At 38.1% G+C, this 16,393-nt stretch overlaps 1 protein-coding gene across 4 annotated transcripts in view; it reads left to right on the top strand.

Moving 5' to 3' along the window:
- Positions 1–326: 326 nt before the first annotated feature.
- The window catches only part of TMEM161B (transmembrane protein 161B), a 54,284-nt gene continuing 38,217 nt past the window's right edge, over positions 327–16,393 (top strand). The window contains exons 1-3 of one of the 4 annotated variants that reach the window (XM_059836841.1): positions 327–583; positions 8,134–8,237; positions 12,708–12,788. In XM_059836841.1, coding sequence (XP_059692824.1) covers positions 581–583; positions 8,134–8,237; positions 12,708–12,788 — 188 coding nt within the window. In that variant the 5' untranslated portion in view covers positions 327–580. The remainder of the gene's footprint in view (positions 584–8,133; positions 8,238–12,707; positions 12,789–16,393) is intronic. The other 3 variants (XM_059836840.1, XM_059836842.1, XM_059836839.1) reach the window with 3 other exon arrangements.

Raw genomic sequence — 16,393 nt, 5'->3', positions numbered from 1 at the left:
GCATGCGCAGCGCCAGCACGGGAGAGGGCGATGTGACCTCGGCGCATGCGCACACTCCGCTTCCCCCCCACTCCTCCGCCGGGCTCCGTTCACGCTGCCGCCGAGTCAGACCCCTCGCCGCTCCCCCCGCTCCTCTCCCTGTGCTCGGACGGTGCCGTGCCTTACGCGGGGGCCGGGAGTTGAGGAAACTCCGCGCTCGGGGCGACCTCCCGCGTCACGTGGTTGGGGTCGCGGCGGTGCCCTGCCCGGGACAGGCTGGCCCCGCGACGCCTGACAGAGTTGTCGCCAAGGGGCCCGCGGGACGTGCGCCGTGGCAGGCGTCTCTGCCTTCTTCCCTTGTCGCTAGCCGGCACGGGTGGAGCGGTGAGGCTGGGGCTGTCCGTCGCGGTGCCGTCTCAGCGCTCCGGGGCCCCACCCGCGCAGGCAGCTGGTCAGAGAGCTCTGGCGGGCCTTGTTCGCGGCGGGATCCCGGCGTGACCTCGGGTTGCGCTGGTCGGGAGCGGCGAGCGGGCGGATTTATGTGCCGGGAGTGGGGCCGAGCTGGACGGCAGCGGCGGCTGGCGGGGCCGACGCGGGCACCATGGTGAGCGGGGCGGCTGGGTCCGCTCGCCTCCCTGGGATCGGGGCTAAGCTTTTGCAGGCCCCGGTCCCTGGCTGTTGGGACAGCTCGGGGATTTGGGCACATCGGGAGCAGGGAGGCAGCGGGGTAACACAATCGAGCTCTGCAATTGGCGCTCCTGGACGGAACACCGCGGCGTCTGCGGCCTTCCGCGAACTAACGCCGACGCGGTTCCACTGCCCACTATTTTTTCCCCACTCTGCTGCTTTTCCAGTGGGAACTAGAGTGACCCCCTGCAATTAGTGCTCTGTAACGGTGTTATGATGTCTCTGTGTAAATACATAAGATTATTCTCCCTCTCTATAATTGTCTGACAGGAGGTTGTAGTGGGGTGGGGGCTGGTCTCTTCTACCCTGCCTGCAGGGAAATGACCTCAAGCTAAGACATTGGAAATACAAATTAAATACCAGAAAAAAGAAAATTCACTGTTTGGGTGGTCAGGCATTGGAATAAGTTGCCCAGCGAAGTGGTGGAGTCACGATCCATGGAAATGTTTTAGAAACGTTTGGACCTGGTGCTCGGTGATGTGTTTTAGAGGTTCAGGGATTACAGTGGCAATGCTGGGTTGACATTTGGTCTTGATGATCCTAAGTTCTTTTCTGGAATTGATTCTATAACTGTTTTGTCGGGTCTCCTTAAATCCTCTGTAAACGGAGCGTGTATGTGATCTTGGATATATCCAGAAGCCTTTGCCAGACGCTTTGTTGTTCATTGCCACAAGTTCACTCTTGGTGCTCTGGGTCATGTCACAGCTGCCATGTGTGCTGTGGCAGCATGTGAGTGTTGAAGAATCACCGAACAGTTGGGACTGGAGAGGATCTCATGAAAAAAGTCCCACTCAAATTGCTTTTTACAGCAAGTATTTCAGAACAGCTACAAGTTATTGGGCTAAATGTAGTTCACAATAAATGACCCTGTAACACAGTAGAACGAAGTTTGGTGTAATTCCTACTAACTATGTAACCTTATTGAATATATGTTGCTTCAATAGAGCAGGCTAAGTATTTAATGAATATTAAATTATATAAAGATATATCTCTATATAGATATGCTGAATTTTGTATTTAGGTCTTAGCATTTAAAACACTGGAGTTGATTTGCTTAGCCTTGAACGTACTTATTTTGAGATACAAGAAACAGGTTCTGCAGCTATAAAAACGTATTCTGTGTGTGCCATTAATATATTTCTCTTTCATATGACTATATGAATGTGTCAGTATATCATTTTAGCTATCGCACCAGTGTTTGTTCATTGATCTAAGTCTTAAGAAATGCTCTTTACAAGTATATTTTTGAAATCTGCCTTTTAACTGTTCTCATACTTGGAAGTTTAATCATGTTGTTCCACTAAAGTAGTTTTTACAGTGTAAATTCTTGCATATGAAAGGAATTGTGTTTTTTTCTCATGAAGATTCTTTTTCTTTTTCTTTTTCTTTTTCTTTTTCTTTTTCTTTTTCTTTTTCTTTTTCTTTTTCTTTTTTGCAGGGGTTAGAATAGTTAGAATACTTATACAAAAGGCCTTGAGATGCTTTTCTCATTTGTAGGAGTCCGTGAGTGCTGTGGTGTAGTACAAGAAGCTACATTTGGAAAATTGCAAGTAAAAAAGTTTTTCCTTTCAGTGTAGGTCCTTATTTAAATCAGTTGAGTGCTTTGAGTGCCTGCTTGTGTTGCCTAATGGGGTTGAAAGATCAGGTCCAGCTTTCTTTACTGTGTGCTGTACTGTGGGCAAATAATCTTTGTGTGTGACTCCATGACATAAGCAAAGGCAAAAGATAGTCCGCTTCTGTGCTGTTTGGAAGCTGTATTTTCCAGTTCCAAAGCAACAGGAGAATGAAACATTGATCAGTTTCTTTTGTACCAAGAGGCTTAGAAATCAGAATATAAACATCAACAACTTCCAGGCTGGGACTATCAGGACTCCTCTGTGCAGTTGCAATGCCAGTTAGGCCATGACTTTAAGCTCTGCACAAATGTCTTAATACTTTGTAAGACCGTGGTGGTTTAGACTGTTCAGCAGAGGCGGTAAAGTCTTCTCACTTTTTATACTTGGAATGATTCCTGTAATGACAGAGCCTGTTCTTTAAAAAGCAAATCTTCTAGAGAGTGGGAACTTCTGTAGTTCCTACTAGTCTAATTTGTGGAAATACTGGGCAAACTAAATTTTGAAAATCTTGGAAAAGTGATAATGGCGTGTAACCTTCTTTTCCCTGTGTAGTACATAATTTCTCTGAACTAGTTTTACTTGTAATTTAAGAATATATTCTGTATATATTGGTGTTCACTGCAACAGGTATTCTGTATTGCCTCTTCAGTAATAATGATAAAATTGCATTTTTATGATTGCCCTTGTTCTGTCCCTGAGATTTCTGTAGCAATAACATGATTTGCCTAATGACCACTAGTTCTGTAATCTTTGTACTTAAGGAGCCTCAGTGGTAAATGAGACAAGACTGTCAGGTAAAATGCTGTTCACTGACTAAAGCTGTTTGGTTTCAAACAGATCACCTTGGTTCAAAGGGAGTCATGCACATCTGAGTGCTTCCATGCAGCAGTTTATGGTTCTTCTTTGTCTCTGTGGAAAGACACTGGTCAAAAGAGAAGTGACCTTTGGGTATGAAATACTCTGTGAGGGTGAGCAGTTAGGTGATACTACTGAACACCTTGTATATTCTTCATGCCCCTTTAAGCATCTTTTTTGTAAACAATGGTAGGTGTGTGAAAATTCTAATTCAGGGAAGCCTTGGTCATGAGAATAGAAAAAAAGTAACAATCTGATTTTTTTAAAGAGTTCTCTTGCCATAGATTACTTTTCCAAAATAGCTGTATGAATGTCTGATTTCTACAAACCGTAGGATTTGAACTGCCTCAGATTGCTGATTATCATAATGACTGGGTATTCCGTGAAAGTAGGCCTTTTCACAGGAAGCATTCACTTTAAGATGTTGTGCAGCAAGCTCACTTTTCTTTGGCCATCCTATATAATATTTTCTACTATTTAGGAAACAATTTTGAGTTGCATTTAGGTTTCAGGAGAACACTATTTTGCTTTTGCAAGCTGGAGCTTTAGCATAGACATAAGGAGAAAAATTTGCATATGAAGAAAAATTTATATGGGGAGAAGTCTCATTTACAGCAAAAGCAATAATGTGTCAGCTATTAAATGGCGGATTTATCTTCCAGACTTCGCAAATACCATTTCACTTTAAAAATTGCAGGAGATACTTATATTCTCTTAAAAATCTTGGTGGCCACTACTGTTACAATTCCTTTTCAGTGTCTTACTTAAAAAATCATCAGCCATGTTAGTGTGTTTGTGTACTACCATTGAAGGATATTGTTATGCCCTGTATTAACATCTGTAGGATACTCAAATACAGTTGTGTTAAAATCTTGTTTTTACAATACTTGACATTTCAGAAGGTAAGCAGTGGGCATTAAATTTCTGAAGGTGAAGTTGTGAATGGCATTCTACCAGCTGTTTTTCAGTCATGCAGTTGTATCCCTACTGCAGTCCTGGTGCATACAGCAGTTGGCTTCAGCTCAAGGCCCTCATCTTGTAATGGAGGAGATGGTTACTGTATGAGAACAAGTAGTTTCAAAGTCCTGTGTAAAGCTGAGTATTTGAATTATTTGTAATGGGTAGATAAGGGCCAAAAGGAAAAAAAGACAGAAATCCATGCCCTTTTACTACAGGTAAGGAGGAATAACCTTGGGCAAGGGTAAAATAAGGAGACTGGAGTGTTGACTTTGAATAATACAATCAGCCTTATCTGGCTTTTTACTTCATGTTCTATAAATCATGAATAATGAAAAAAATGTTCTTTAGGTAGAAGTACTTTTAAAGTTTTGGATTTGTTTTTTTTTTTTTGTTACTGTGAGGTAGCTGTTGGTGTTTTATAAGTACACTTAATGTGTAGATAAGAGTATTGTAACTTTATCTTAATTGCTTAGTCTTAGTTTTTGTTCTTTGCTAATCAGCAAGTCTGTCTCCAGGTATGTACTGTAAAAGACTGTGAAAACCAAAGTCCAGGTTATACTTTATTCAGCCTTAGACTTTTGCATTTTCAGCCTGCCATTTCTTTCCTACCAATTTTAAGAAATCTGTCAAGCTTCACTTTAGTGTAACTGCTGAAACTATTCTTGTGGACCACCTAATGTGTTCTCTGCTATGTTTTATTTAAAGCTTTTATGTAAAGTATGTTATGTTACTCAAACAAAGGTAGGAAAGCCATGGTTGCTGGAGGATCACAAAGTGAACACAGTCCTCAAGACTTCTGAGACACTTCTCATCAAAGATCTTCCTCTGTGGCAGAAAGACAGCCAGACTACAGTTTATTAGACTGTGTTGTTGCTGCATGGTTGTACCATTTCAGTCATGTTTTTGACCAGGAGATTGCTTGCCAGCCTTTGTTTTGCAGAGAAACTGACTTACGTAGTCAGCTTTGGTCCCTATGCTTCCCAATAATAGAGAGATTGACAGAAATGTCTTTGATCAGCAGAATACAGACCCCTCTCTCTAGTGTCTTGAACTTGGTTTCAAGTTTCAAGCTGCAAAACTGGATTATGACAAGGACATGGATGTATGTGGAATCAGTGTTGAAGGCCTTATGAAATGGTTTCAATTTCACAAACTATTCTGTAACTGCACACTTTATTTGATCTGTGCAGCAGTTCCTCACCTCTTAACAGTGAGTAGTGTTTCTCTTTAAGTCAACCCAGGCACTGATCGTGTGCTTATTACTTCAACACAGATCAAGTGGTAGGTTCCGGGGTTTGTTTACCAGAGGTCCTCAAAATCCTCTGTGGAGTCAGCTTTGACATTGAGCATCCTCTTCCTCAAACACATGTCACTCTATTTTTCATACTCTAGATTTTTAAAGTGGTAGATTTCTGACTAAGATCTGAATCCTGTGACCTCTAATGTGCAAGTAGAGGATGTAAGATATTGTTGGAAACCAGCTCCTAATCTTCATTTATGGTTCTGAAATTAGTTGTTTTGAATTTAAACTGGTATTAGTGTAAAATGAAGACTCAGAAGTTGGGGGAGACTGGATCTAGACAGAGCCTGAATTGAACCCTGTATTTGGGGATGGAGGGAAAATGTGTTCTAGTGTTGTAATATGGGGTATTTTGGGGTGTTGTAGATTTGTCTACAACAGTAGTTGTAGGAGTGTATTAGTTAACCTAGAAGTAGAGTGTAAATACATCCAGGCAAAAAGGTAGAGTTGGCAAAAAGTTGTGCTGTGCACACAGCATGTTATTTTGACTCACTGTATCATCTAATGTGTTCCTGTGACTAGTGTTCCTGATAGATTGTAGGAGGACTAATGCAGTGGATTTTTAAAAAAATTTCTTGTGACACTTTTCTGTATTAGTATATGACTTATGATTAAATACTAACCTTCAGGAATTGAGAAAAATGCCTACATATGGCATGTATGTGTATATATAGATATATATATATATATATACACACACATTTTTAAATTGCTTAAAGTGTAGAAAAATACTAGAAGGGTATTAGGATATTTCCTCCACAAAGTAGAAATTAAGTTTACAGATATCATTGGTTTTAAGTTTGGTCATTTTTTGGTTTTTCTTTTGAGTGGCTTAAAACTTGCTATGTAATTTTTATTTGTACACTGAAAGGTTTGTAGTTATTTCTGTTTTTATCAAATACATCAGTAACTTTATGAGAATGAGTACTATAAATATCTGCTGGAAATGGGTGTATAGGGTACAGAAAGATATTCAATGGCTAAGAGAAATTGTTCCTGATGGGTTCTGCTACAACATGCAGGCTTTATTTGAGTAAGAAAATTAGTTTCTATTGGTAAACTTTTTAGTAGTCTCTTGAATTGTAAGTATTTTAGCTCAGCTAGTGGACCTGCTGCCCTATATAAAAATAACTGCCTCAAATTATGTCTTTTTTCCTTCTCTTGTCTTAAGGCAATTTCTTTTCCTTAGAGATAAGAGGCTCTAGGAGTAAATGAAGAGACATACTGGCATCTGATTAGGCTGTGCTTCTAATAAATACATTATTCTAAAGGACTATTAATATAAGTTCACCCTGAGAGAGTGAATTTTGAGAATTCTTAGTAGAGAGGCTAGATAGTGATTTCTTGCTTATTTTGTGTGGAAGTGGTTATAGGGCTTAGTGTGAGATGGTCAAGAAAAATTTGATTTTAAAATTATTTTGTACCCGAAGAGTATATACTTAGCAATTTAGTAATGTAAGTATAGCATATATATTATGAATGCAGCTGCTAACACTTTTTCTTTAGGAGTGCACTTTCCTTAGCTAGGGAGCTGGTGGAATTGGTTTGAATAATCTCTGTGCAGAACTATGCATAATCCTTAATAAAGCTTGAGTGTTCAAATGCATACAGATCTTGATCCTGATATCAGTGAAATAGAACATAAACAAAAGTGAGATTTTACTTTTTGAGATACCTCAAGGAGTTGATGGCATCAAAGTGTAGAAGCAGTAGAAAATCCAAGGAGGGAGGAGGTGAAGAGACCAAAAAAACTTGCTGGTATCTGATGCCCTCCAAAGGTGTTACTTCAAAGTATAAAAAAGTAGGACCTCCTTTTTATGACACATGGCACTTTTTTTATGAGACATGCAGTAACATATTGTAAGTGTTTATAAATACTTAATGGATAATTTGTGCTGTCTCTATCTCCCTCAATCATGTTGAATTACGGATAATAATGTATATCCAAAAGCATTTCATGTGCCTGTGTTTTTAAATAAAAGCAGTATCTGCACAATTTGTGTTTTACTAAGGGAAAAGGCATTAAAGGAAGAAAAGAGTGCATGTGCTTTCCTTAGTGCATTATTTAGGATGAAAGATTTTGCTGCTGGTAGAGAGGGGGAGAGGGAGGGTTGATATGGAGTTGTAGGTTATCAGCTCATTGCCTAGCAGGTGGTGATAGAAAGGATTTGGCTTATGTGACCATGAGACTCCCTCTTGAGGCGCAAGGACTGCTAAGGCAGAACAGTATCCACCCGACCAAGTGGGACAAGAGCCTCTTTGCCAGTAGTCTGGCCAAACTGGTATTTAGACTAGGATTTAGAGAGGAAAGAGGTGATGACTCTCAAATCAAGAGGAAAAGGTGGTGGACTGAGCTGGTAAAGGATGAGGATGATATGGAAAGGAGTCCTTGAAAACGACTAATCAGAGAAGATAGAAACCCACACATGTAGGTAAACAAAGAGAAATTGTCTGAACATACATAAATGAGGCCAGCATTATGGGGGGGAGGGTCTTAGACCTCTTCAGGGAGATTAGCTGTGGTGACCTGAGAATGCCTTTTCCCTTTGATGAAGTTTGTAAGTGATTGTAAGAGAATTTTCTTTTTTAACAGCTTTAGTATTCTGCCCCCTCACTCCCCCCATTCCTCCCCAGTGTATCATGCCTGTTATACAGTCTGTTACTATTTTTTTTTAAAGATACTTCACCACTTTTCTAGAGCACATACTGACTTGTTATTAACTTACTTCTCTACAGGGTGTGATAGGTGTACAGTTGGTGGTTACCATGGTAATGGCTAGTGTCATACAGAAGATCATACCTCATTATTCTCTTGCTCGTTGGCTTCTCTGTAGTGGCAGGTAAGAGAAGTGTGAATATGTTAATGCAATTATGCATCTGGGTAGTAAAAGTAAAGCATACTGATTATGTTTTTTTTTTTTTTAAGTAATTGACTTTTATTAAATTTATTACTATAGCATTGTTACACCTGATTTGTGGACTCAAGGCAAAATGACAGTGTTGCTGTAAAAGAACATACTTGTTTGTTGCTATTAATTGTATCAGTCATAAAGTTAATTGTTGTTCAGCTCTTATATTAAAGGTACAAGGTGCATCCTTTAATATTAAATAGCTAAATTCAATACAATATACTGAAGAATAAAAGGATTTTCTTTTCCTCTGTGCTGTCTTGGTGTTGTTGATAGTCTGCCTCCTTATTAGCTTCTCATATGACGAGTGCTTAGGTATTTATTAAAAATTCTATTCCTTTTTAATACATCAAAGGACAAGATTAATATAAGTTTCAGTACACTACTTCCTTGTAAAAATAGATCAAACAGACATAATGAGTTGCAAGGGGGGCATTCCCTGCATTCTGGCTGTATCCATAATAACAATGAAAAGCAGCAGCAATGAAAATCACTTTGTTAAATATTAAAAGAAATCATAGATAATGTGTTTTTCCATTTGGTAAGAAGAACACTTTGTATGATTAGCAGATAGTGTACTGTCTTTTGTAACTGTTAAAATTTCGAGAATATCAAATCTTTATTGCCTACTTTCTGAAGGAGTATCCTTGAATAATAATGTACTCCATAGGAGTATTAACAAGTCTTTACATTGACTTTTTTCTCTATATCTCATAATTATCAACTTGCTCCTTTTTAGTATTCCAGATTTCATCACCCATCAAGTTGCTAATGAAAAGTGACTGTAAATGTTGTTTAGATGTATGTTAGATATAACAGAAAACAGTAATTGTCAGGTGGATAACACAAACAGGAATCATACTCTTAATTGTTGTGTGAAGTTTCACTGTTAACCATATTGACAGGGTGTTGATCACCTTTCTTGTGCTCTAAAAAGAACATGACACTAATCAATATGAAACTGCCTACCATTTATTTTTAAAGTGTGTCACTGTGAGAGTCATTTTATCAGCAATTACCCAAATTGCATATTGTACCTTTTATATCTAAGATTGATGTAAACTTTTATTTGAAAATTTAAATAAGATATTTGCTCTTGCAAAATAATTTGTCCATATTATGTCACATGGGCATAATTTTTGTGACCTTTTCACTTACTGTATCATTGTTTTAAGGCATGGCACGTGCCAGCAATAGGGAGAAGTTTGCTGTTTAAATATTTTTCAAATCCATTTCTCCCTTTATCTTTGTGCATCTGCAGATTGATAAATACTTCAAGCAGGACTTCAGCACTTTACTTCAAGCACATTTCTGCACTTCAGTGCTTGGGTAATTCTACTCTTACTGAAGTCAGTGGGAATTTTATTGTTGACTTCCATGTTAATAGCCTGTTGTTCCTTTTCAGTTTTCTTTAATGTATCTGGTAGCTATTTTAGTGCATTGTCATTTTAGGCACTGTGAATAATTCCCTGAATACAGGAATTGTATAAAGAGTCAGAAATAATCCTGTATCCTAGAAATAAAAATAAGTCAGAAGACTCATTGCAACAAAAATCTGAATTTTAATGGTAGAAAGAAAAGCAGTTATTTTCTTAGTTAATTTGATAAACTGTCTTTTATCTTTAACCCATTGCTCCATACTGCTGTCTTTTTGCCAGCAATATTTGACAGACCTGTGTGGCTGGGATGGGTTTTATAGAGGGTTTTATACACATAAGTGTGCAGGTACAGGCACACTCCTAAAGCAGTCCAGTTGCTAAGGAAAAATTACCACCTGCTCCTCCTTACCTTTGTTAGTAAACTTCAATTAATCTTTGGTATCCAGCAGTGGTTTTTAAGTGACTTTGTTTGAATATCCTGCTTCCAAAGGATTGGCAGGCAAGATGGATCTGAAATGTCTGTAGATAGTCCTTGCTAAATGGGAGGGAGGATAAACGTTATCAGACAAGACAGAAACTTAAGTGACTAGTTTGTTTAAAGACAGCTGTTTGTGTTTATGGAAAGTTTGTTAAAAGGAAACAAAGACTTCTCAAAATCTAAAAGAATTGTTAGAATTGACAGACTTAAGGTAGTTACTTGTTAATGGAATGAATAGCTATCATTGACTCTTGAGGAGCAGTTTACATAAATTTGTTAAGAAATACAAGCTTTTTCAATCAGTCCTGTTTTCAGAGCTTGAATGCAATTATATAGATTTATTGAAATATTTGACAGCCTAAATATCTGGATAGGCCTTGCATCATTTTTAACAAATAAAACATTCTCTACCAAAACATTGCTTTTAAGTTGCTCAGCTATTTCAGCTACTATGTTTTCAGGCCATGTCAGGATACAGGAGAAAATGAATGTTTTGTTGTAGATTCATTAATGACCTTTATTCAAATTAACTAGGGCACGTCTGTGTGTCTGTTGCTATTCAGACTGACTTGGATATGTCAAAGCCACAAGTAATCAGTTGTGGGATTTCAGTTTTAAGCATATGTAAGCTAAAACAAATATAAACTACTTTTTATTATCTCTGTCTTTATGAAAATGTTTGTTCAAGTCTTTTGGTTTTGAGATTTTAAATGCAAGATGTGTAGGGTTTATCAAATGAAAAATACCGAACTTTTTATCCTATTAGTTGTAATTAGATATCACTTCAGTGTCATTTTGTAGTATAATTAGGAGCAAATTAATGTGGTTTGATTTGTGTTAGCATGCTACACAGAACAAAAATTTTGTCTGTCCTGCTGCATTAGGTACCATTTCTCTGTGCAGGAAAGATTTTGAAAAGTGTCTTTACCACATAAGTGGCTTTCGTCATTAACGTCCCAAGTACAGATCAGAGTGATGTGGTAAATGACAAAACAGGAGAATATATCTCTGCTTTTTCACAGTTGCTTTGGGTCATGTGAAGGACAGAAGTTAACATCTCCAGAGTATTTTGACTTCTTGAATGAAAAGCTTGTTTCTCTGGTTTATTTGTGTGTCAGTCCTAAAGTCTCTTTTGCAGTAAAGTTTGCAAATCACAGATCCCACAACTGTACACACATATTAAAATTAAATTAATGAGGTAGCTTTCACTCTTACTTACATAAAATTCAGTTCATTTTTTCCCCATCCAAAACTGTGTTCATGCAAAATTTGAGCTATTTGTTGTTTTCAGTTTTGGAACTGGCAGTGAATTCCTTCAATGGAAATTTGCAGTGTGCAGTGGTTTTATGTTCTGTTGGCTGGTACTAGCATTCTTTTCTCTTGAAAAGTTCCCAAGATGAAGGAAGCCTTTCTAAAACAGAGCCAGGAATCAAGTATTATTAAATGGCTTGAGATTGTTTGAGTTTTGATGCCTTCCAAATTTGCTTTTGCTAATGTTTTGAAATTGGATCTGACATCATCTCTAATTCACCGATATGGATCTGAATGATCCTGCTTAGTGAAGTTTTCTTTATGTGAGCTGGTGGTTGTGGATTCTTTATCATGTGTTGACCCGTGTCACCATAGGTGACAATTAGTGGCCTTCTACTTCCACACACGTTTCTCATGTCTGTCCTTGTTAATACTTGGTCTCCTTTACTGCAGTATTTCAGAGTGGAGATCATAGTGACATGTGGAGATCATAGTGACTAACCACATCTGGACAGAATGTGCAAAAGGCTTGTTTCAGCTACTAAGGTTTTTGCCATACTTAGAAATTTAGGTAAAATATACCATCTTAGACACTTAACCATCTCTGTCTGTCCGCTTCAAAATTTCCATGCTATTTCTTGTCTTTTAAATGAATGAACAATGAATGGTGCATTGATCTGTGAAAGTGAAAACACTTGTAGGTCAACTATGTGTAAATCAGTGATTTTTTTTAAAAGCACTTTTTCTAGTAGAAGTTGAAGATATCACTGAGAAGGTGTTTAAGGAAAGGGATGTTGATGTTACGATTTGCTCTGCTTAAGAGAAAACATTGGTAATGATTATTAGATGATAGATATTTCAGATTCTGGGAAATTACTGGGTTTGGTGAGGATAAAATATACGTAATTAAGTTGTTTAGAATATGGTTCTAATGAGTAATTGTAGTGCTATAATTATTCTAGTGAACTTTCCCACTTGTATGACTGTGTTTGCTGTATTTTATGATATCTTTAAAAGTTGCTGTTAAGAGAACTGAAGGGCTTTCACGTGAATGACAAAGTGGCAGAACTTTCTAATTATGTATAAATGCCTCATTTGCTGTAAAGAACTGAACTCTAGCTGTTGTTCAGTTCAGGCGGGGTTAGTACTGGCACACAAAGGTGTCTTGCTTAGGAGTGACAAATTACAAGTGTCTTAGTAAGTGTATAAATCTCTGTTATACAGTATTTTGAAAGCCATGCTCTAAATTGCTAATAATGGTATTGTTTTACTTAAGATTTTCTTTTTCTTTAGCTTACGGTGGTATCAACATCCCACTGAAGAAGAACTGCGAATTCTTGCAGGGAAGCAAAGAGGGAGAAGTAAAAAAGATAGGTAAATACTCTTTCTAAGCTTGTCTTCCCCCACCTTTTGGGTTTTGTTCAGCATGACTTGGTTCATCTAGTAACTTTACCAGCCTACTTTTGCCTTAGTGTGAGTTAAAAACTGCATATGACTGCCCTGGTTTCATTAATTGTCACAATTTTTTATCAAAACATGTTTTTTCAGTTTAACAGAGTTGGACATTCCCAAATTGTGTAGAACTGGTTAATTTCCATCCACAAAACAGTCTGTGAAATGCTAATTTGATGGCAAAGTTTTTTAGTGAATGTATGCATTTAGATAAAAACTGTGGAAACAAATCTTAGGATTGTAGCTTTTCATCTTGAAGTGAGAGAAGAAAGATTTGAGTATATTAGTTAAACATAGGATTACTGTAAGCCACCACTTATAACACACCTGTGAAAAAGGTAAATGGGCTCCTAGGATATATTACATTAAATGTTTCTAGTGAAGAGAGAGGGAAATAATAATCCTCTTGGACAAGACACCAACATAGAACTTTATCTGGATTACTGTGTACAGTTCTGATCACTTGTGTTCAAGAAAAATTAATTTTGTATGTGAACAGGTGAAGAAAGCTGCTGGGATCATCCAGGAAACAAAGTCTGTCTTACTCAAGGGGGCTAAAAGAGCTAGGCTTCCTGAATCTATCAAAAGACAACTGAGGAGATGGATAGCTGTCTGTCAGCTTAAGCTGAAAATAGATTTCTGGTATTCAGACGTGAATTTCTGAACAGCCGTACCAGAAGTACAGCTGCATCAAGAACTGAGACATCTTGAGATGGTGGAGCTGTCCATGTTGATGAAATATGTCTAAATTGGCTTTGTTTAGAACCAATCAGTCCATTGTGGTTTTCTTTTCGGCAACACAGGAGGTTTTTTCTAGCTCTGTTTCTTCTATCCCAGTATGAACCCTCTTATAAATCTTAAGATTTTAATGAATCTCTGCACTGCTTATATAATCTGTTAATTGTAATTTAATTTTCTTCCTGTTTCCTAGCTCTTAAGCAGCATGGTTAGCAATTGTATTTACTTCATTTGGAAAAGACCTCTGAGATCAATCTTTGATCACATGTCAGTTGCAGCCCTGAGGGCCAGTCATTTGTTGTAAACCTCTAGGAATGATGACTCCACCAAATACTGCCTAAGCAGCCCATTCCAGTTCCACAACAAAATTCCTCTTGAGGTCCATCCTGAACCTCCCCTGGCACAGCTTGAAGCTAGGTCCTCTTACCCTGTTACTAGTTAACGTTGAGAAAAGACCATCCTCTGCGTAGCTATTGCCTTCCCTCAGGCAGTTGTAGAGAGCAAGAAGGTTCTGTGTGAGCCTCCTTTTCTCCAGGCTGAGAGCCCCCATCTCCTTCAGCTTCTCCTCATCTAACTTGTACTCCAGACCCTTCCCCAGTTCCATGTCCCTGGACTTGCCTGAGCATCTCAATGTCTTTCTGGTTGTGAAGGGCCCAAAACTCAATGCAGGATTCTAGGTGTGACCTCAGCAGTGCTGACTACAGAATGCAGTCACTGCCCTGGTCTTCTTGGCCTTCTAGGCCCATGCTGGCTTGTGTTCAGTTGCTGTTAACCAGCAGCCCCAGATCCTCTTCTGCTGGGCAGTTCTCAGTGACGCTGCCCCATCCTGTAGCACTGCATAAGGTTGTTGTGACCCAGGTGTAGGACCCAGTACTTTGATGTCAGCCCATCGATCCAGCCTGTCCAGATGCCTGCCTTGTGCCATTCAGGAGATCAACATTCCTGTCTACCTTAGTATTTGGAAATTTACTTAGGGTGCCCTCCATCCCCTTGTCCAGATGATCTGTAAAGATCTTGAGCAGGATGGGGCCCAGTACTGAGCCTTATGGAATGCTATTAGTGACCAGCTGCCACCTGGATGCAGCATCATTCACTGCCATTCTCTGGGTTAAGTTGTTCTTTGTAAAGTAGTAATTTTGTCTTTTTTTTTGCAACATTCCTTAAAATTAAGAATCTCTTTTTATCTTAGCAGTTTTCTGTGACAAAAATGAAGCAAAAATAATTGTGAATAAGAGCATAATTTATAATTGTCTATGTAACCAGTGGCATTTATTCATATGTGAAATAACTTTATGTAATTATAAGTTAAATCCACCCGTAGGAGTCTTAAACTGAAAAACACAATTGCACTGCCACATAATTATTATGCCTTTGTTCTTATTACCTTTCCTCAACCTTGCCAGTCTTTTGCAATAGTAGTAGTAGGTGGTTGTACCAGGGTGAATTTTATTCAAAGGGGAATATAAAACTTCAAAGAAACGTAAGCAGTAATATGGAGGCTTAAATGATGTTTTCTTTGCTTTGCTTGTTTAACAGCTGAATGAATAATAAATTATTTTTTAATGAATGGGTGTACCTCTCTGTCTGTGAAAGAAGTGACTCTGGTTCATGAAGATCCATAGTTAAGTGGGAATTGTTCCTGTCAAGTTGGTTTGGATTTACTGATTTAGGTTGCACAAAATGGAATGTACATCTTCTGAGTCATCCCAACAAGGAGATGTGAAACAGAGAATGTGGGAGAAATAAAGATGCATTTGTTTGATACTCCCCATAGTAAAGAATACTTTGCAAGATAAAGAATCTGCTTTGTCAAGACCATAGTCTTGCAAAGTGTAATACCTGCTCCTTAAATACACCCTCAGTCTGATCTAATTTAAAGAGAAATTCTTAAAGGAGATCCAAGGAGCTTGCTTGAACATTTGCTTTAGAAACAGCTGTAGTGTGAAATTTTAGTTAATTTTATTCGCTGCATATTACCCTTCACTGTAGGCTTTAGGAGCACAAGAATATTAGGCAGGTTTTCTGCTTCTGAGTAGTTTGTATTGTACGAAATTGTTAGGCTGATGAAAAGGTCCATAGCTACTGTGAATTACTTTGAACTAAAGCATTCAATGGGCCTAGGTATATTCTGTCTGTGCCTCTTGGATTGAGGGGCCCTGGAATAATTAAAGTGTAGGAACACCAAGTTTTGTTGATCTGAAATGTCTTCAGTGGTAAAAATGCTCATCTCACTCAATATGATAGTACTCCTGGATACAGGCAGTAGGAAAATAATCAGGAGTACAACTGCAGGCATGGAAGTACACAGGAGCTTGCAGATAGTCTAGTCCTTGGGCAGTGTTTGGGACTTCTGTAGATTCACACAACTGAATTTTTTGAGTGATACTTTAGATTCCTATTTATTAGTTTCTCCATTAAAATTCTTGTGCTTCAGGTTATACTAAGCATTAATATTACCTGAAAATTTTTATTGATGTTTTCTGCTTGTATTTTCCTCTCACATATGAGCTGAGATGAAAGCATTCCTGAAAACTAAGTTCATGATTGATTTGATTTCTTTTTAATGCTTAATATCGCAATAATTTGTTTTCCTATGGAAAATTCACGTCTCTTTTTCTAATTTCAGAGCTGATATTCTAAAATGTGGCAGTTTATTGTTTTCTTCTAGCCTTTTAGAGGTGTTAAGTTTTAGGTATCATTTTTTTATGTAACAAAGCATCTTCTGATCTTCTTTAATGATTTTCTTTTTAAATAGTTTGAGAAGGAAATTTTACATTTGTTAGTAATGC

This window comes from Haemorhous mexicanus, chromosome Z, assembly GCF_027477595.1.
Source record: "Haemorhous mexicanus isolate bHaeMex1 chromosome Z, bHaeMex1.pri, whole genome shotgun sequence".
NCBI classification, from domain to species: Eukaryota; Metazoa; Chordata; class Aves; order Passeriformes; family Fringillidae; genus Haemorhous; species Haemorhous mexicanus.
This window is presented reverse-complemented; position numbering and strand designations above follow the sequence as displayed.